This window comes from Falco peregrinus, chromosome 10 (assembly GCF_023634155.1).
Source record: "Falco peregrinus isolate bFalPer1 chromosome 10, bFalPer1.pri, whole genome shotgun sequence".
Classification (NCBI taxonomy): domain Eukaryota; kingdom Metazoa; phylum Chordata; class Aves; order Falconiformes; family Falconidae; genus Falco; species Falco peregrinus.
The window spans coordinates 7191474-7213503 of NC_073730.1; the positions used below are offsets into that span (position 1 = coordinate 7191474).

Genomic DNA, 22030 nt, shown 5'->3' on the forward strand with positions numbered 1-22030 from the left:
CCTTGATACCTTATTCTTGCTGGAACTGCTCAGAGAGCATGGGGCGGAAGAGGCTTTGGCTGGTAGATGTTACTCGTAGAATCATTTTAATGCCAATTAAAACAATTAACTTTATCTGGAACATGACAAAGATGAAACGTAGACTCGTGCTTCGAGCATGTGTGTGCAGGTATACGCACAGCTAGTTAATCTCCGTGTGCTTACCCCCGTTGTTGGGTTTGCTAGCTTACTACTATTCCAGTTTCTTCCTTTTTTGCCTCCCAGCATTCAGCCGTCTCTCACAGATGTACCTTTAGTCTCAAGCCTCATCAGTCTTCCTGCTGTCCCTTGGTGCTAGGGGAAGCGCTGGAGCCCTGTGAGCAGTACCTGTGCTAATTTACCTTAATACCTAACAGGGTAAGGTTCTGAGTCTTCACAGAGCTCTTGGGCAGTTCCCAGTACCTGCTCCTACCCCAGCTGTCTCCCGACCACACTGCAGTCTGCGACAGAGGCGTCCCTTTGGGTGTGCAGAGGCCAATTCGTCCCGAAGGCTCCTTGGGGAAAAAAGCTTCATCAAAATGCAAGATCACCGTAATGGTGGAAAATGACACAGTACTTCTGACTGCGTGTTATGCGGAAGAGGGAAAAAGAGGCCAGACAAACCACATAAAGAGTAGCTGTTAGGCTTTTCTAATTTTTATTGTGTGTAATTGGCTGGGTGGGTGTATTTAATTTCTTTGCACAGTCGCCAGCAGCTATCTGAGTGAAAGGAGGTTCAAATCGCGCAGTTCTTGGAACTGTGCTGTTCACATAAATTTTGGGGTGGTGAGCGTTTTTCTTCACATGCTTGATACGTTTCATTTCCAGCCAAAGTGAAGTCTGACATATATCAGGTGTAGCGGAGCGTTACTGGCACCTCCAGTTTTTCTAGAACCAAACCAGGAGCATACTTGAGTGTGGTGTAGCATTTCCTAACGGATCTAGGAGGCTTACTGCATCCACCTGTGATCATCCACACCTGTTGGTACTCATGCGTGGGGAATCTCCTTTGATAATCCCTGAGGGACTGCAAGTTACAGCTGAATTGATCTTCCTCCCGGTGAAAATAGTTATTTAGCCTGTAGTAAGTTTAATTCCCATGCCAGGCTCTTCTTTCATGCCTGCCTGCTTAGGTGAGCGTTCTTTGCCCCTTTGCTGCCAGATGAGAAGCCCAGGAGTGCGTTCCTGTAGGCTGAGAAGAGCAGCTCACCGGGAGGAATCGGATCCGAGCGTGGGGGATGGCACCGTGCCTGCGTGCCCACGCTCTCTGCAGGGCGCCGAGATGGTGAAACAACTGCAGGGAGCCCATCTGGGAGAGGTGACAATCGAGGAAGTGTTCAGCTCAAATATCTACCATCGCAGCACTTACTGAAGCTGCAGCAATCAGCACCGGGAGGTCTGCGCTCAGACTGTGGAACTGTTGATATATAATCGCAACCGATGGCTTGAAAGGGAGAGGGGCAACTCCAGCTGTTGGTGTTTTCTGACTTTATTCTGGCGGCCCATCTTCTCTGGAGGATGTTGCAGATGCTTCTCGGCTGGGAAGGGAGGAGCTGCTGCGGTGCCCCTCTGCTAGCTGGGCTGCAGCTCCATGATCAGCAATGACAGTACATGCTAGCTGGGCGTGCAGTACACGGTCAGCTTGTACAGCTCCAGCTGTGCCCGGGCAGCGTGCGGCAGCAGCCAGGAGCCGCAGTGCGAGTGCGTGGGGTTAGGAGGGTTCCCGTGGCGGCTCGGGTCCCCGAGGACAGCTGGCAGTGCCTTAGCTCCGCCGTGGATGTGCCTGCTGACTCCTTGTCTCTGCTGTAACGCTTAGGTGGGAAGCTTCTGCTCTGCTCTCTTAGAAGTTTTATGCTGTCGTCTGGCAGTGCCTAAGTGTCTCTCCCTAAATCAAGCAGTGACATGGGTTTTTATGAATTTATTCTTTTTTTTTTTCCCCAGGGAGATCTAGCTGTAAAGCTGTTTTCACTTTTCTTTTGGTTAAGCCTTTGTACATGGGGGGGGGGGGGGGGGGGGGGGGCAAAAAAAAAAAAGTATGATGAAACAGGTAAAGATAGTATCAGGGTGCAGGTAAAACAGAGGAAGGACCTTTTGGAAAGGGAGGTTGCTGTGGCTTCTGGGACCTCTGCAGAAGCTGTTCTGCAGCCGGATGGCTTTGAGGACAGACCTCCCTGAGGGCTGGCCCTGTTTGAGCCTTTGTCATAGGTGCCGTCCTACACGAGCACAGTGCTTTCTGGGTCAAGATCCATGTCTGCTGTATGCCACTAAGTCTTAATCCCTTATTTGGCTTTGAAATTTAGGACCAGAGCCTTTAATTGGCATTAGAAGCTGATGTGAATGTGTCAGTCCTATCCCAGGTTTCTGTAACTGCGTACCCTTTAGGTTGAGAAGGAAAGCAATACAAAAGATTGGTGTTAGCCTGTGCTTTCATTAATTTAAAGGTTCGTAAATCTCTGAACTACCGGATGGTGCTGGTGCCGTCTCTTTGAGAAATTGGCCATTAGTAACTATAACTAACCGGGTAGAGAGAGTTGTAATCAAAGGTAATGGACCATGAAAACTGTCTGGTTTGAAAGTAACAAAACTGCTGTTAGGGCTTAGAGGGAAAGTGGACAGGATTGAGGGGGAGGCTAATTGACAGTCAATAGGATTTCTTCTGCCCTTTCTTTAACTCTTCCCCTGCTAGGGGCTTTGGCAGATCCAGCAGTAACAATCACCGCTTTTACAACGTCTAACACCAAAGAACAACTAATGTGTTAAATAAACCGAGCGGTGGTCAGACTAATGGCCATGCTGAGGGGCTGTAATCTCACTGCCGTTAAGTCTGAGGGAGAAGGTAAGTGTGCAAGGTGTTTGTAGAGTGACAAATGCCTGAAAGAAAGCACTGATCAAAATGAGGAGCAACGAGAGAAACAGAGCTGTAGAGGGCTCCTACATGGAAACTGGGAGTTTCTGGGAAAGAGCTTGGTTGGAGGAGAGTGGGCTCTGTTGCCAGTAAAAAACCAAAAAGGTGTGTGTGGGACATGAATAGTTTCATACAGGAGGAGAAAAGAAGGAATGGCATTTGTACTACAAGTGAGGAGACATCTGTTTTTGTCAGCGGGAGTGAAAGGTCAGCAATAAATCTTCAAGCGTTTCTGTTATTTCCATATTTGTTCAATGCTATGATGTCCCACCACTGCATTCAGATGTCTTTGAGGCTGCCATGAATGATTCCACTTTTTTTTCCTGACAGTTTCGAGTGTTCACCGCTCCCTTCCACAAGGTAGGCTTCGCAGATTTCTGGCTGGCTGATCAGCTCAACAGCCTGGTCGTGATACTCATGGATCTGGAGTACATGATCTGCTTCTACAGCTTTGAGGTTCAGTGGGAGGACAATGCTGGACTTCTGGCAAATACAGGTAGAGCAATGCTGATGACCCACACAAACAGTCAAAATGACCTGAAAAACACTGAGCAAGGCAACTTCATAATTATCTGTTTTGAAGAGGGCTACTGATGACATAGGAAACTAAAATAATTGGCATTTCTTGTAAAAGCAGCATTAGAGAGATTCTCCCCTTTCTTCCTTCCATCCAGGGAAATGGAATCTCACATCAGCATTCATTTCCTAATCCAGTCATTCAGCCTGACATGTATATTCATTGAAGAATTTAGACGCAGCGCTTCTTGACCGGGAAAAGAAAACCATTTTCCCGGCATTGTTGTTTTATTTCATAGTCGTTTAACCACGTATTTGCTTTTAGCCTGTGTCTGTTACTCAGCATGAAAATGAGTTGCATGAGCTTGTTAACAGCAATTTTCTGTGCTGTAGCCTGCTTCTTACAGGCTCCATGGCAGTATCCTAAAGCAAGAGAGGATGGAGAAACTTCCCTGGTAGTGCCACCCCTGACTCAATTAGAGCTGATGCTGCGGCGCCAGCGTTGTGCTTGCTCTCCCTCTTCTTTCTAGCCAAAGAGCAACAGAGTTGGCGTTTGAATTTTGAGTTTGGCCTTCTTAGCGGTAAAATAGTACCTGTCTCCTCCTGGGTCGGGCTGTTGGCTTCCCACTTGAAGCAGTGACTGCTGGCAAATTGTGTTGTCTGTTGGGTTTGACACTTGCTGAAAGAATTTGCAGTGTGCTTCAATAAGCATCAGTGTTCACTTTTTTCTTCCAGCCTGTCTGATCTTTCTCTTCCCTTTAAGACAACGTTGCAAGTAAATAAATATTTATTTATTAAAAATAAAAATAAAACAAATAAAGCAATGGAGTGGATAACAACTTGTCCTCTCCTAAATCAAACAGCAGAATGATAGCACAATACTTGGGGATAAATATCAGCTAATAATTTGTCTCCGTTAGTCTGAACAAGAAACAAATGTTTGTTAGTCAGTGCGGCGTTTGATTTGGATGGGCTGAGCGAGATGACATAAGAACAGGGCGTGCTTGGGGGTTCCAGGCAAAGCTGGGGTTTTCCTGGTCATTTAATTTCCTCAATAAAAAGAAGGCTTTCAAACATCAGGGGTGTGACACTATGCCGTGTTGATGTAGTTACCTCTCACCCTGGCTGTTGAAGCCAGAGCGTAGCATGGGCTTTGCTGCTTTTTTTTTTTTTAAAAAAAAAAAAAGCCAAACCCCCAACACATACTGAAATATGTTTTTTCCTATTACAATATCCAAGAAAAATGGGTCAAGGACGTGTTAGGCTAAGTAGCCTTTTTGAGCCGTCCTGCAGAGTTTGGAAATGCTCTCCCATTTATGCACAAAAATTCAGTGTCGAAGGCCGTTTGTAGTTCCATCCTTAATTTGATTATTCACAGGACTGCCAACAGCACAAAATAAATTTAAAAATAGATTATTTCCAATCTTCTTGCATGTTAATTATACTGGCAGCAGTGAAAGAGTTGGATGATGATCTGTCTGGATGTCAAGTCATGTGAATACCTCCGAGATGGAGTAAAGGGCTTCAGGATACTTTCTGGTGATGAGCTGGTTGCTGTTCTGGATGTGTGTGCGCGTACATGTGTGTGCCCCAGTATGAGATACTGATGGGGAATTGCTCTCGTGTCAAGTGATATTACTCTTACAGAAAGGAAGATGATAGGAGTTCTTAAACTTACTGACTCTTTCTTCCTGAAACTTTTTTCTTGCAGATAATCAGATTTGTTACAGCTACTCCTACGGAGTGAGAGCAGTCGTCCAGTGCATCCCTGCTTGGTTGCGATTCATCCAGTGCCTGCGCCGATACCGTGATAACAAACGGGCCTTTCATCTGGTTAACGCTGGAAAATATTCCACCACCTTCTTTGTGGTGACATTTGCAGCCCTCTACAGCACTCACAAAGGTATTGGTGATTTTGGAAAATAATTTGCCAGTCATGGGGTTTGCTTTTTATGTGGGAGAAGCTCAGAAACTGGCATCCCCTCGAAGCGTGAGCTTTTGTCTTTTGCCACCTGTGAAACATCTCAGTGGAAAGGCAAAGGCATACCTAGCTTGCAAAATGTATTTGAAGGCCTTTTAGGTATTTTTCACATACCTGGTCTGATTAGAACTGCACTTTGGGAGTGTCAAGAGGGAATTTTCAGGTTTCTCTCTCAAAAGGAGAAAACTGAAATACATGCCAGTTTTTGCTGTGAAGGGAGTTTGAATGGGAGAATAATAAGGAAAGGGATAACATAGGAAATATTTCTGCCTCAGCATTCTTGAACAGATAACCTGGATCATCTAAATAAAGTCGGTCCATCGTTCCTGAATGTGGGGAGATGTGCACAGTGCTGAAAAATGCCCTCTCTGGATTTTCCTGTGTGTTTTTATCCATGTTTTTTCTGTAGCTGGTAAGGAGTTGTTTCCAATCCATTTAACTGCAGATTGAGCTCTGATCCCTGAAGTTCCTCATCTCCCTGGAAACGACAATTACTCGATTCTGCTCTTGTTCTGAAGGAAAAAGCTTTTAGTTTCTGCACTTCAGGCAGTCGCCCTGCCTTTCATTGTTCTGAAGTCCTAAAAGCTGTGTTCTGTTATTTGAAAAATATATGCTTTCTCGGTCTCTAGAAATTAGCAACCGCACACGCTCCTGAGCAATTACTTATCCTGAAATATGATTGTGGTGGGGCCAGAAGTGTCCAAGGCATGCTTCTAGTTACCATGGTGGTTTTTTGGAGGGGTGGCAGGGTTATTTGAAACCTTCCTGTGGCCAAGAAATGGCTGTTTTGATATAGCTGGGCCTGCAGCCACACCGATCGTGTTTGTCAGGCTGCACATTTTAACGGCAGAGAAATGCTTTGGTGCAAACTGGCTGAAGGATGTAAGTCGGGCGCTCTGTAATCTGGATGTGCACACCAACCTGGTGTGGGAGCATCGGTGGGGGGTGCAGCGCCCGGCCCCCCTGTGCATCTCCCCCACCCGCTGCTGTGTCCCTGGAGCTTGTTCCCATTTTAACTTGCTTGCTCAGTGACATTCTGCAGCTCTGTTCCAGCCCTGCAGTCCAGTTAGTCACCGCCACCCCGAGATGAGACAAATACAGATTGCCTGGCTATAGTCAGTGCTTATATGCTTTTACATCCAGTGCCTGCTTTGGGGAGGCTGACTAATGCTTCTCCTTCCCGGGGGGGACGTGCTGGCAGAGCCTTCTGTGGGAAGGTTGGGGTAGGTTTGGAACCAAGAAGAAAACCAGCATCTGTCAAAATGTCCTGTTGAAGTATTTGACCTCTTTCTACTCCCCTTGAAACTTGCACGCGTGCCAGCGCCGCTGGCCCTTGTTCTCCTTGCTGCCATACATAACTGTTGCCTGCTCTTCACGTCTGGCGGGGAGTGGGTTGTAATGAGGTGTTTACGAGCCAGGCACAGGGCTGGTTCCAATTGCTGAGAGATGTTCGTGACTCCCAGCTTTTGTCTGTCCAGTTTTGTTAGTGGCAGTCAATAGCGTGTAGTTGTTGGTGTCGTGCAAAAAAAAATAAAAATTTGGAAGCTTGGTGGCCTTTGGAAATTACATGTTAGCACAGATTTTATAAATGTCCCCATGCTGGGCTTGTAGTTATTCTTCAGAGGGCTGCCTGAAGACCTTGCTGTGCCCTCTCAGCCCTGTAGGCCTATTCCCATCCTGCCATAAATGCACTTTCTAATATGCTGTACCTGTTAAGAATCCAATTTTATCTCTGTGCTTTACATAGATTCCCAGTTCTTTCTGAACTTGGAATCAGATGGTCGATCACCAAGTTGTGATGATGTTACTGTTGAAAATAGACGCACTGCTCGCCCACACCTTCTCTGTGGCTGCCTAAGGACAGCAGAGACAGGCACCCATCTCTTACCTACAAAACATCTGTTGAGGGTTAGCTGCTTGCTGTTAAGAAAGCAAGCGCTGCCCAAAACAAGCGTCAAGTTGGTAAAGATCCTTGCTTCTTACACGTGCTCTAAACTGGAGTAAGTAACAAACCTGTTAATTGCAGGGGTAACAAGAGTTTTATTTAAACAGTCTTTCATGCCTGTGTGTGCAAGCCTATGACTTATACCTCTGGCATGACAGCTCTTGGCTTCTGGGACAAGAGGGTAATGGGTGGCCTTTTCTCGGGAGGTCAGGTAATGTACACCAGTGCCTGTTCTCCACTTGGGAGCCCTGGGGATGTCGCAGCCCTCGGAAAAGGCTTGTCTTCCTCCCCCGATTTGAGCATTGAATCATCTGTAGCTCGTGTGGAGGTTTTTAGCTTGTGTCGCTTGGACCGTGCAGCCGGGAGGGTTTGTTGGCGTTGAAAGCCAATGAAGTCATACCGGGTGCACTCGTGGCATTCTTGTGCTGTGTTTTCATACGCTTGCTGGAAAACAACTCAAACAAATGCCACCTTACTATGTTTGAGATGTGTGCTGCTTCTAGTCATATCAGGTACTCCCTCCTCCAAACCTCCTGTAGCGAAGGATCCCCCCAGTAACACAGTGTCATCTGGGCTCTTGATGAGTATCTCAGTTTCCCCAAAATATCACTGTTTAGTAATTCCTATTGCTCAGGCAGTGCATAATTCTGGTTCTTCCTTCCCTCAGAGAAGACATTCCTTTACTTTTCTTCCTTTTAGATGCAGAATGCAATTTCCCCTGCTAATTGCAGCTGGGCTGTTAGATGGGTAGAGATAGAAAAGTAAATTCTGTTAGATTTTCTCTCCCAGGCTTGCAATCCTGTTGTCCTGGGACCAGACTGATTTTACAGAGTTAACTCCCAGATACCATATCAATATTCAGCTGTCATCTGGATCAGTGGAGCTGAAGCAGCTACCCCATCAGATAAGATGGGAGCAGGCAGCGGCTGTGTGGACGAGCGCCGACCCACGCCGCCTGCGCCACCACAACCGCGTTTCAGAGACGACAGCAGCAACCCAAGGGCAACTGTTGCTGAGCTCCCAAAGGAAGAATTCTCAGTATTTTTATATCGCTCAAAGGAATGGGAAGCAAAGGCCGCGTTCTGTAAATATAGTCCTGCAGGGTATGTTTGCACAGGCAAATGAGGCATATCTGTAACTCTAAGCTACCTAGCAACTGGAGTGCGTGCCGCCGGTCCCTGCCTGCGCTGCGGTCCCTGCCTGCGCTGCACGGCCAGGCAGCAGCCCCTTCTCCCCGTGCTTCGCTCCCCTTGCTCCACACGAAGGAGTTCGGTGCTGGCATTGACTTCCCTGGCAGTGCCAAGTAGCCTTGCCCAGAGCTAGCCAACTGCATATTGTATTGCCTTATTTAATCCCTACGGAAACCGACGTGGCACTGGGGAAACAAATGATGAAGCTGTGCCTGCAGCAGAATATTTACCCCAAGGGCAGTGTTAGTTTGACACAATGCTGCTTTTTGCAGCGTTTTCACTCTGCCAAAGGCAGGTGTGCTTTCCTCAACAAATGCACCAGTATAGCTGCTTCCACTTCAGTCCAGCATATCACAGCATTCCACAGGCATCCCCTCTTGTATAAAGTGCACTTGCATGTAAGAAGGTACGCTGACATACCTCGAATAGCCAGCCTTGGTTTCGTTCCTCTCTCAGACCCGGTTCAGACTTTGTAAGGATAGGATTGTTATATTTAGGTGTTCAGCTCTTGTGAGAAACTGTGCAACAGGGGTTGCGTTGTGCTACTTTAAGAGTGCCAGTCACTTCTTAATCTTTGCACGTGATTTATGCTCCGACTTTATTCTCTGTAAAACAAGACGCATCTTGGTTTTGCTAACGTCCGTCAGTTTTCTCTTACCTTGATGCCCTTTGCTCACACGGTGTCATCAGAAGTATCTGGCTCCCATAGAATATGTATTTGGCACCTGCGCTTGAAGAACTGAGCTTCCTGAGTGCTTTGTACTCTTCCATCATTTTCTTGTTTCGTGGGATTTGCTGTTTCAGCGTGTGCTCATTCCTCATTTTCTTTCAGGAACACATTACTAAGCTTAAGCACAAGTACTGGGTTAAAACGGGCTATATGGGATTTTATTCTTTAACTGAAAGGAAAGATGGTTTATGCAAGTTTTCATTGTCAGTTTGATCTACACACCTTATTCAGTGAATCCTTGTGGTCTGGGTAGTATCCAGCTATTTATTAACCTCTGAATTATTCCAAAGTTAATCCCTGTGGTCTGGAAACTTGAGTAAGTGTCTCTGCCTCCATACTGCTCCCACACCCTTTCCAGGTACTCCAAACAAGACTGCTGAACACTAGCTGACATCAGCTTGGAAGTGCCATGGAGAGCCTTAGGTCGGTCTAAGATAATGTGACTGCCACGCACTTTCTCATTAAACAGTCCAGGAAACTGACAGTAATTAAAAATACAGAAGTTAACTAAATAGGGCTGTCTCTAAAGAGTAGTGCTTCTCTCTGTGTTCTCATCATTGCTTCAGAAACAGGCTTCTCTCATGAACTGATGTGTAATTTCTTGGCGTGGTTTTTTTTTAAGCCAGAATAAGAAAAAATTGTGAAACTGTTTGCTTTGCCAAGGAATTGAGATGTGAACTGTCGAGGCAGGAGACACCCTTCGATTAATGGGCTATTGCAAGAAGGTGTTGGACCATCCCATACTAACAGAGAGGTTTGACCAGGTCTGCCCAGATGAAGATGAATGGGAAATGTGCTGCTGCTTGAAAATACAGTGGGAGATCCCCAGGTCTCTTAACTGCTGCCCACTCCTCATTAATCACAGTGGCTTCACCTGCTCCCGGTGGTGATACCGGCTGGCGTAGCCAACTCCACGCTGGAACAGAGCACTGGTTCCCCCACGGCCTGTCCCACTGCAGCTCCCATGGGGGAGGGGTATGGCTTCCAGGTGAAGGCTGGGGAGAGAAGGAGGGGGGAAGAGGGTGTTGCTGTTGTGCTGGTTGCTGCAGGAGCACACCTGACTGTGCCTTAGCTCTGCTGGCTCAAGTACTGGGTGGTGGGTAGTGTCACTTAGCCCTGGCTGCTGCTGTGTTAGAAACCGCAGGGTGCAGCCCCTGCGGAGTGAATTTGCTGGTCGGTGGAACAGTAATTCACTCTGATCCTAAATGGTTACAGCAGGAGAGGAGAGCAAGGTGATGTGAGAACCGGCACTAAAATGACTTTTACAGAAATCAGATGTCGGCGCAACTGCTTATAAGTACCTCAGCTGAGAAACGTCATTTCATTTCTAGGGAGTGGAGCAAGGTGAAATAAATGGACAGACAGTATTCAAGTACAAATCTTTTTTTTAAAAAAAAAATGTACCAAACTTGAAAACAAAAAAATTCACGAAAGAAAGAAGCAAGTAGCATTTCTGAGATCCTGTTCCCTAGCTTATCCCTGGTATGTCAGCACAAGATCTCTTACCTCTCCTCTTCTTTCTCAGCTCTGGAAGAGCTGTCAGCACTGTGGCAAGCCAGATGATTTGATTTGGGTGTCACAAGAGCTTTATAGAGTGCTTGGGTTGACCTCTTGAAGTAAAACAAACTTTGTAATGGATTAACTGCCGCCTTTCTTAATACTTGCAGTTTTCGTGCGGCTTGCCCTAGCACAGCATACAGGCAACTCCATCAGGATGATTATTTGGAGCTAAAACATGCAACGTCTGTCACATTGCTGTGAGCTAGGATGAATTTTTGTCTGAAACGCTGTCATCCCATGCCCAGGAGGCCTTCAGTAATGAGTTGTGTTCATTAGCCAGTCTTTCTGATCCTTTCCATCAGAGCAGCAGCAGTGTCATTAGCGAAGAATCGGAGGCATTGCCACGGGCAAACATTTCCATCCTGGCCTCTGACCTTCTCCCAGCTTTGACGTGGGTCTCTCCAGCGTCCTGAGCAAGCCCGGTTTCTCCACGCTGACTCGTTAGCTCCTCTAATAGCTCAGACACCCGTCTGGGTGATGGAGCCAGGAAGGGTGAGGAGCACCAGGGCAGGGCTGCAGCAGGACCACCCTGGCCGGGCGGAGGTGCCGGCAGGAGCTCCCTGGCCAGCAGCCTGCGGTAAGTGAGCAGGGAAGGTGGGATGAGACGGGAGCCTGGGAGAGAGGGGGTTAGAGGCATTTCGGGAACTGCCACCTCACCCTGAACGTCAGCACAAATGAGGCGTAAAATCCCACAGGGAAAAACTTCCCCTGCTTTGTAGGTCTACAGATGTCAAGCAGGACATTCCTGGTGCCGGCAGCCGTGCCATGGGGGGAGAGGCAACCTCGCACCCTGCTGCTGCATGATTCATGCGTTTGCTTCTCAAGATTGCAGCTGAGAGAGGGAGATACGGATTTTAATAGCTGGGATTTGGAAAGTGGACTAATAGTACCATGTGTATCACTTAATACCCTTTTTGTGTTAAAGGTGGCTGGAGAAGCGGGAACACCAATGAATAAGGTGTAAGTAAAAAGGGTGGCCTGCTGATACCTCATTTCATGGGCGTTTAAGAGGGAGAAGCCTGACCTTTTTTTAATGGAACACTTTAAGAAAAGCAACTGACTACATCACAAGTGATTTTCCTTTCAAATGTATGCAGGTCTGGAGTTCTCTGGTGCTGCAGAAATCTAGGAGATGCAATCGTGCAACAATTTCTTTTTTTTTTTGGTTGCTATTATATTTTGAAGGAATCTGCTTTTGGATCTCAAAGCAGAGGCAGAGGTAGCAGTTGACATTGTGTCCCAGTCCCTAAATTGACTAATGAAGGTTCTGATTACCATGCCATTTATTTCTGACTGTGAGTCCAGGCGTTCTTATTAGTGAGACTGCTGGCAAATGCTTAGATTGGAAACCCCATCCCTGTCAAGGTAGCAGTAAAGCATCCCCCAAGAAAACTTCTCAAATGCTAGAAAAGCCACCAGAAGAAGAATCAGATCAAATCTCAGTCATGACTGATATGGTTCCTCCCGTTTGCAATTAAATCACATTCTTCTGTTTGTGAGATGCAATCAATGACGTTGCATTGAAATTAGACACAGCCATATTGTCCTACAAACCCAATGCAAACCTGCAGAGTATTTTTAGCCAAAACACTATTTGGGGATTCCCTGCTCTACAAATGTGGTATCTAACTAGAAGAAGAAACGCGATGTTGTCTCCTGACAGTTCTTTACTGCGCTGTTATCTTGCTGCTTTCCTTTAAATTGTGCCCGGAGGCTATAGCAGAGGTTTGCAGAATCTAACAGGAAGGTTGTTCATACGAAGTGGTTGGTATTTGACAAAGCCCATCAGTGCACAATGGCAAGTCCTCTGTGTGCTCCTCCGGGTTTTTTGCCTTTTTCCTGCATTAAGTCCACTGTCATGTTACAGCTCTGCCATTGATTGGTATTAAATAGCAGGACGTGCTGGCTGGGCAGAAAGGCAACGCTGCTGCTAGTCCCTCATTAAGATGGATAATTACTGAGGGAGGGGTAATACCGCGCTTCAAGCATTAAGGCGTTAGACAAATGCTTTGGGATGTCATTCTGATGGCAGTTCGTCTATAGATAAGTCACTTCTGGCTGTCACCCCCCTCCCGTGATGTGCTGGGATGGAGTTAATGGGCAGGTGTCATCCAGGTGGCAGAAGATGTATGCTCAGGACTTGTGCCTGTGCTTGGCTGGCACACTGTGACTGTATTTTTGTTTTGATTCTGCTTAAATTGGTGACTTCCAGGCTGGTCATCAAAAGGAGACTGAATTTGGCACACCTTGACCGAGTGGTTCTTAATCAGGGCTGAAGGCAGAGCTCCCCTGGCGGGGTCCGTTCGGTCTGATGCTGCAGGGTTTACCTGACTCTTTCCTGATAACCTCGTGCTTCTTCCAGCTTTTATCACAGTTTTCCCCATCAGCAGAAACCACAGCCGGCTGACACACCAGGAGTGCTTATCGAGGGCCATTGTGCTCTTATCCACATCTTCAATAATACATGGCATTGATTTTTTTTTGCTGTGTTGAATACTATATGGTGTTTACATTCCCCAGAATAATTCAGCAGGGTAAACAGATAGTATTCTTTGGAAGTAAAGTCAATATTAACAGCGTTCAGGATAGTATTTGCTGTCTATCTTTGATAGAAAGGAGCCTTTCTCTTGCCTGTGTTTGGAAGGGGCTGTAATTTCTGCAGAGTGGTATTCTCTCTGAATGCCAGTCAGATACTGTGTCCCCTGGAGCTGGTTTGGGCATCCAACATACCGTCTATCAGCAGTTTTTGCAGACAGTAAATTCTGCTGCCGCAAGTGCCTTTGGCTGTTTTCTCGGACCATGGCCGTTCACAGCTTGTTCGAAGGTGGAAGCCTTCCCTTATTTCTCTCACTGACCTAGAGCAATTTCTAGGTGTATTTGTGCAGTGTATCTATTGGAATTGCCTTTTATAGGGCATGCCAATGGAGATTCTGTGGTGAAGGTTGTGAACGGCTCCTGTGGTACGCCGCTTCCCGTGGACTTTGTGGCAGGTGGAGATAGCAGGGCGTTGCGAGCTCGAATGGCTTCTGACATAGCTGAACACCTCCAGGTTGTGGACATGGTAATGTGAACGCACGTTGAAATTTGCCCATCGGCAGGGAGGGTGAAGCTGCACCTGCAACTTTACATGCAGAGGGAGGTTTGGTGCTGGCGGGGGTTGGTCCTGCACGTGCTGTTTTGAATAACCGTAGCTTAGAAAGTTGCTACATGGTGCTGCCCTTTGGAGCACCGAGTAGAAAGGTCTTTCATGCACCCCTTGCTGGGTGGACTGGCAGTTGCACTGTCAAAGGGTTGCCGCAGCCCATGGGATGTTAAAAGACTTGGCCTTTTTTCCCTTCTTAGAGAGGCTGAGATCTACCAGGAGTCCGGAGTGCTTCTGTCATCCTGAGACTCTCCCTCTCTAATGGTTTGTCGTGGTTTCTGGCACATCATTAAACAAAGAAAAAACAGAGGATTGAAACGGTTCCTGCTTAAATAGACCCTGACATCATCATACATATGCACAGCTATGTCTTGCTTCTGAAAAACTGGCAGGCTAGGAGTAGATGGAGCCTCTGGGCAGAATATGAATGCCTTGATTTTCTACCCCCCTGAGCAGCAGTGAAGAGGGCCACTAGGACCAGCCAGTGGAGGCTGAGATATAATTGCTTGCCTAGAGCAGTAACATATTTCCGTACACCAGCTGAATACCAATGAGGATAGAAGGAAGGAAGGTATGAAACGATTGCAGGCGGGAGAAAAAGGGAGGATAAATGATTAAAGGAAGGGACTCAAAGGCCAAGGCTGAAGACAATAGGCTAGTTCTGATCAGAGCATTTTACTGGAGAGTGATTTGGGTTTTTTAATGAATTTTTTCAGGAACCAAATGCATTGCAGAGCTGGTCGGTGAGAAAGTGAGCAGGAGCAAGGGGCAAAGCAGCATGACCCCAGGTGCCACTGAAAAGACTGCTGCAAAGACAGGGGCAGGGAAAGGGGGCTGAGACCAGGATGACCTACCTAGAATCAGGCACATCCTTTGGAGGTTGATGAGGTTAATGCCACAAGATTTCTTACCTGAGCCTTTTTTCCTGGTGGTACTCCTTTCCATAATTGCACAGAATAACCATTAAGGCAGTTTAGGTTTTAGCAGTGTGAACGTTTGAAATCACCTTCCTGTGTAATCAACAACTTAGGATACAGATTTGTTAGCCCCTGACGTAGTTTGAGGTGGTAGTCAGGGGCCACGCTGGCCCCCCTGTGACTGGAGAACTCCAAAGGAGCTCCCAGCAATGCTGCTGTGGCTCATGCCAGGGCTGTGACCAAAAGCACGGCAGCGGATGGTGCTGTCTACGCTGCCTTCTGCCCGTCTGCTCCATGAAGACGTGGAGTAAGACTCAGCCTATATGAATTCCATCCTTAAGGGGAAAAAAAAAAAAAAAAAAAAAAAAAAAAGCATGACCTAACCTTCAAGCCTAAGCTACCCATAGAAAGCTTGCAGCCCACACAGCCTCACAGGTTAGTTTGGAGCATTTTAGATGTTTTAAAGGCACTTAACCCATTAACTGCCTCTGAATTATCACTTATGATCTGGTAGTGGGAGACTGGAGATCTGGTGAGCTGAAAATAGTGTTGGAAAGGACAGGCTTAGTGTCTCTGAGTCACTGAACATCAGTATCTGCCTTTTCTTCCTGAAATAACGTAGTGGAGGGTTTGGGGAGGAACTGATAAGGGAAAATACAAGCTTGGAGTAGAGCCCTAATTGCTAAGGTCCAAGAACCTCACCTGCATCCTCTTTTGTGGGCATCTGCATTTGAAAAATGGATGGGAGAGGTGGTTTCAAAGCAGCAGCATTAATGTACCTGGGCACCAGAGCCCGTATTCTGCAGGACCTGTGTGCCTGCTCCGGCTGGCATCACGGCTCGCTGCAGCGGCAGTGGCGGCTGCCACGATGCTAGACCAGTCCCGGGCTAAAGCCCAGCATCGGGAGGATGTGGGGTATTGTTCAAAGGCTTCCAGCCTCGTACAAAAGCAGTGAAGCTAGTCAACCCTGAGAGCTGCCGCAGATCCCATGTCCTTTCCCTCCGCTGATGTGCGGCTTCAGTGCAGGCAGGCTCTGCTGCAGAAGTGGCTTTCATAGGTTTGCTTTAGGGGGTGTGTTTTGAAAGGAGAATGAGTGTGTGTGTTTGACCTATATCCTGCACATCACGTCCAGGAAGCCTGAAAGGCACAATGGGAGGAATGTACTCTTACACGATGCCTCTCATTTTCACCTCCATTAATTTTATTGGATTCCTGCATTACATTTATGTTGTAATTGTTAGAAACAAAAAGGGAGGGAGAGACCAAATGGCACTGTTGCTCCCTCTATGATCAGCTTCAGGGATTCTGTTGTTTTAAAGCCATGTATATGGAAAACAGTGCTGTCACTTAGTGTGGGAGCAGGTTTGGACTGAAAACATTACGGGTTTTTTGTATTAGAAGTGTTCCTGGCTTTGTTAGAAAGAATCAGTGAACGAGCAATTGTGGTGGCTGCACAGAAAGGAAGAAAGGCTCGTGGTAGCAGCGAGATGCAAAGTGTCACAGTCTCGCAAAGCATTAGAACATGCTTTATTTTAGGAACTTTATGACCCCGATTTGCTAATTGAAAGCAAACAGAATTATGAGATCTGTTTGATTTTTACCCAGCCAACTGATGCAGGGAAATTTAGCTGAATTGAGAGCAGCGTAACCTTTCCAGGGGGGAACGGGAAACAACTTTGTTGCAAAAATATATCCGTAGGTGAGCAGACGTTGGGCCTGCAGCCCTGTGTTTCACAAAGTGGAGCTCTATATGGGTATTTAGAACTCCATACAGAGCCTTCCTCAGGATTTATACATACACGTTAATGTATTGCCGCTGCTTTGCTTGTTTTCCCCTGCTGCCGCAACCTCCGAAATGGCTGGTGGAAATTCCTGTACTGCCCATCCCCTTTCAGGCTTTTAGGACACTAATTCACAGTTGTTTGTATTTATACAAACTAAAATATTTTCTTACAAAATGCTCCTAACTAAGCACCGCCTCATTATTTTTTCCTTTGTACGAGCCTGGGTCCTTTGTGAAATCTGGCCCTCAGCTTCCACCTGCTGTTCAGAGCCAGAACGGCAGGTCTGCCACGAGTCTCGAGAAAATAAAAATATCCGTGCAAATTTCAATCCCACGTGCAAAACGTTGAACGATATGAAAGTGGAATTGAAATGACAAGATCAAGCTGGTCCTGGCGAGGCTTTGGGTTTGGTTCGGATTAGCTAGCCTGATGATTTTCCCAGAACCTGAATGAAAGGGGTGTTGTTTCCTCTGATCAAATCAGCCGATTTGTAGCTGGTTTAAGAAGCAACCTGTACAGAAGTATGCTGTTCTTTTCTTTTCCAGCTAAAAACCACAGTGACACCCAAGTGTTCTTCTACCTGTGGATTATCTTCTATTTCATCAGCTCTTGCTATACCCTAATTTGGGACCTGAAGATGGACTGGGGTCTCTTTGACAAAAATGCTGGTGAAAATACCTTTCTTCGAGAAGGAATTGTCTACCCACAGAAAGTGCGTATACCTCTTATTAGGAAAGGCTTTGAATATTTTAACAAAACTTGCCGAGTTTAGAGCATGTTGCCGTTGGCCACTGGTGCTTCTGAATGCTGTGGGCTCAGATTTCTCTAGCAGTAGAATTCATTTGATTCAAAGAGATAATTTCATACTGTTCACTTTTCCTAGCGGATGAGCAGAAAATTCTGTGCCTTCCTGAAGGCCTGAAGAGGTCTGCCTTCTGTGCAGAACACGTAGGATGAGCTGTCCTGTTTGTCTGTCTTGTCCTTCAGGCATACTACTATTGTGCCATTGTAGAAGACGTGATCCTGCGTTTTGCGTGGACCATCCAGATCTCCCTCACTTCCATGCAAATCTTTCCGTATGCTGGGGACATCATTTCTACTGTATTTGCCCCACTTGAGGTATTCCGGTAAGGCTGCTTGACTGAACAGTTTGTTTCTCTATTTACGTTTTTGTTACTTGTATAACATCAGCACGGTGGGAAGTGCCTTGCTGGGACACGGAGGGTACTGGTCCTTGAGATGGAAGACTAGGTCTGACAGGAACATCTAATCCAAGCAGGGTGCTGAGTGAAGAAGGCTGTAGAGGGCTCTGGGGTTGGGTCCTTCATACTATGTCTGGTTTCTTCCAAACCTATACCTGATCTTGAGGGGTTTGGTTTTGCTAAATTTCTCCTTAAAAATTACCTTGTTGAAATTTCTAGCTGAAGTTCCACTTGATTCTCAAGTTGACAATTTTCAAATCTCAGCTTCTTTTCCAAATGCTAATTGGGATCCTGCACCATCAGTTGGGATCCTGCAAGGTTCTGGGGCTCTTTACACACTTGTACTCTAGGCGGAAACCCACCGCCGTGGCTTCCTGAGATGATTAAAAGATCTTCAAGCTGAACCTCACTCATGTAGATGGTGAAGGCTGCCTTTAGCTTGGAACGCCTGGTGCCTCCACGCTGTCCAGACCAGGGCTGTCATCATTGGGACAGTGAATGAGCCTGGCACGTCTGTTATTCTCAGGGAGTTGGGAAGATGTTGCAGCAGGTGCTGCTTTTAGCCATTGGCCATTTCTCCATGCTCCCAGCATGTTCCCAGAGGCTCTTGGATCAGTGAGAAGACTCAGTGGTATCCAGGTGCACGTACCAGTGCTTTGCCAACCACAGGCAATGCCTGTAAACGTGGAACTGAAATGGTAATTTTCATTTTTTCCTCATCCAGGCGGTTTGTGTGGAACTTCTTCCGTCTGGAGAACGAGCACCTGAACAACTGTGGTGAGTTCCGTGCCGTGAGGGACATCTCCGTGGCACCGCTGAACGCCGATGACCTGACGCTCTTGGATCAGATGATGGACCAGGAAGATGGTGTACGAAACCGCCGCAAGAACAAACAGTGGAAGCGCAGCCAGAGCGTGTCCTTGCGCAGACCTCGTCTTGCTTCACAGTACGTTTTGCCTCTCCTCTGTGTTGTTTGGCACAACAAACCAAGTCACCTGTGGGAGCTGCTGCTAGTGCACGGTGGCTGCTTGTGGGCTGGGTATTCAGGCGAAGATCTCAGCCAAAATAATTATTCAAAGGGAAGACAGGTCCAATTAGTAAACAGATGTGCCTCTGCTGGGGGGTTGAGCCGTCCTTTACGTCATCTTGGGGTTCTGGTAAACCACTGGAAATGGGAGTTCCCTTTTAGAAGACTCCCCTCCTGCAAAAATAGCCTGTAGCAATTGCCAGTGCAAACTTGGAAGAGGGGTTCTCTTCAACTGGACATTTCCAGGCTTCGGACCACCCCAGGGTTTCAGTTCTTGTTTGGTTAAGGTTTCGTATGTGAGATCTCGGACTCCATCCTCTCACAGATCTAAACCCATCCATATTTTTTTTCCTTTCCACCCATCATTCTTGCTCCCAAGCCCCTGAACCTGTTGACTGGGTATCTTCATGGCAGTGCCCATGCTCCAAGCATCACAGGGTGCTCCAGTGTCCAGGCATCACTTCTGCCCCAGCAGCACAGCCGCAGAGCCCTGCCCTTTGGCCAGAGAACAAGCCTGTGCTCTCGGGGGATGCTGAAGTGCTTCGTGTCGGGGTGTTGTGCAATCCTTGCAGCACATCCCCCTGTTGCATCACTGCGTGGGAGGGTGGATGGGAGGGAAAGGAGCCGTGGCTGTCACGCAAAGGGTGTGCTCTGGCCTGAGCTGCAGCCCTTGGGCCATGCTTGTCTCATATCCGTGTTGGCTCAGGGTCGCGACCAACACCAACGGGCTTCATGTGGCTGCTGGAGACTGAGTAACTTGATGCAGAGGGGATGTGGGCCACAGCCTGGGTGAATTCCCTACAACCGTGCCGGTTTTTTCCCTCCGTCATGCAGCGAACCGAGACGTGTCAAGCATGTTTGGGCAGAAGGATTTCTTCTCCCCAGTGAGTGTTTTCTGTTTGTTTTTTTCCAGGTCCAAGGCTTGTGACACTAAGGTATTGATAGAGGACCTAGCGAATGAAGCGAACACATGAGATGGCCACGGTCTCTTATTCCGCATCCTTTGTTTTCTCGTTCTGTTCCCCTCTTCCCCAAGTAACCCGACCTCTGGTACAGTTCCAGCTGAAAACAGGAGAAAACACTCAACATGTTTTCTGAGCTCTTCCAGACCAGATCCTATGGACTCCAACAAGCTCACTGTGTTTCGTTTCTTTTCTTCTGGGTTAATTTTAATGTTCTATTTTAAAAAAAAAAAAAATAAAATATTTTACTTTGTTTTGCCAATAAAGAGGACAGTTCAGGAAAGAAGGATTGTTTACAGTCTCAACAAGGACATACAAACCTGTCTGGATAACGAAGCATCATAGGGACTCCCTCATGGGACAGTGCCGAGACCACACTCGGTTTCTGCTTGGCCCGGTTTTGACTGGTTGAAACCGGACTTAAGTTTTTAAATCTGATTATTTTGTTCTGTTTTGTTTTGTTTTTTCTTCATATCCAGCGCTGAGGCACTGGCTGCACTTGCAGGGAAAGTGCACTTAGAGCAGTATCTTCATTCATGAAGCTACTTTTTAATTTGATGTAACTTTTCTTATAATTTTTTGGAAATATGATGTATCTGTTGCATATAGTTTTCACATTATTTATGAAACGTAACAACCATATGAGAGTGATTTTGAGTCCTGTGCAATGAAGGTTGTAACAGTAAAACAAAGCCGGGAATGTTGATCTAGATCTCCAGGGTTTTGGGGTTATGCCCTGCAAATACCCCTCTCGTGAGACAAGTTGCACCTGTGTTTACCTTTTCTCTCTCTCTCTTTCTTTTCAATTTTATTTTATTTTAAACCAAAGTTTCTCTTTCTGATTTTTTTAGTTGCTGCTACTGCTTCTGGGCATGTTTCTTGTGCCGGTTCAACGCCAACTTTCCATGCAGCTGGGTGAAAGTAGTGCAGATGATCCTAAGGTCCTTTGGAAAGGAGAGTTGGGTCCTACCAACGGTGCAAAAAGCTAGGCAAACAAACGCTTCAGAACTTCATTCTCCAGATCAAAAAGTATTTTTTCAGAGCCTTAAGAAGCCTTAGATGGCATGAAGGCATCCCTTACTGAGCAGGGAGCTTTTCTGGTGCTCACCTGCAGCCCAGCGCAGCAGAAGTGGGACAAGGCGAGGAGCTGATGGCCGTGGGCTGGAGGGGGGGGGGTATGTTAGCGAGCTGTCGGGGAGCGTGGAAAAGTCTGTGTTGAGCCCACCCGATAGGGAAGGTGAAACTGAAAACAGGTCTCCTGGTGGCTTCTGGTTTAGCACAAAGCCTCTCCATCCTGCTGCGTCGCCCTGTGGCTCAGCTCCTCGCCTCCTCTCGCCAGCCCGGGTTGGGAAGCGCGGTGCTATCAAGCAGACTTGGGCAAAGGGCAGCCGTGTTGCCAGCAAATCGTGTCGGAAGAGCAATGCCAACTCGATGGTCTCGTTAGCCTCTCCTCCTGTAGGGAAGGGAAGATGAGTGCCTGCCGAGTCCCACCGTCCTTCCCCTGGCACGACGGGTGCCCTCAGCTCTCGCAGCAGTACCGGTGGGCACGGGGAGCTGGAGCTGAACCCCACCACCGCGTCGGGTCGGCGTGGCCGAGGCCCCGGGAATGCCGCCTGCCCCTCTGCTCAGCTCACGGTGCACAGCTGAGACTGCAAGGGAAGGGTGAAACTCTTGGAGTAGGATCCTCACACTGATGTCTGTCCGGTGGCTTGCCTATCGTTTGGGCAATGGAATTGCAGGAATCTGCTCGGTTGCTCTTTGGTGGCTTTTTTTTTTTTTATAGTTAGCTAATAGCATGGTTTTTCACATGACTGGTACGTTGCGTTTTCTGTTTGCCTGCTGTGCCTCTTGCCCAGAGGAACTGAAGAAGGAAACTTAGTTCTCTTCATTTAATTGGAGGTAGATTCAAATTCAGTGGTGGTGAAGCCGTGCCCCGTGCCAGGCTAAGGGCAGCGCTGCAGCCCTGTCCCTGCCTGCGCTGCCGTGACATGCTCTCAGCTTGCAAAGAAACTCCGAGGGACCTGCCGGGAGATGCCTCTGCTCTGTCAGCAGTGTGCATGGTGGCGTAGCTGGTGTGTCTGTTGTGGTGCTCCTCCTCGCATCTCCTGCCCTGTCGGTCCGCTCTGGCGGGAGGGCAGCTGGACTAGGTTG

General features: G+C 47.4%; 1 protein-coding gene across 2 annotated transcripts in view; it reads left to right on the plus strand.

Moving 5' to 3' along the window:
* The window catches only part of XPR1 (xenotropic and polytropic retrovirus receptor 1), a 109449-nt gene extending 89284 nt beyond the window's left edge, over positions 1-20165 (plus strand). For both annotated transcript variants that reach the window (XM_055815702.1, XM_055815703.1), the window contains 6 exons: positions 3254-3419; positions 5151-5342; positions 17234-17400; positions 17676-17815; positions 18615-18836; positions 19831-20165. In XM_055815702.1, the coding sequence (XP_055671677.1) occupies positions 3254-3419; positions 5151-5342; positions 17234-17400; positions 17676-17815; positions 18615-18836; positions 19831-19891 (948 nt within the window). In that variant the 3' untranslated portion in view covers positions 19892-20165. The remainder of the gene's footprint in view (positions 1-3253; positions 3420-5150; positions 5343-17233; positions 17401-17675; positions 17816-18614; positions 18837-19830) is intronic.
* Positions 20166-22030: the final 1865 nt, after the last annotated feature.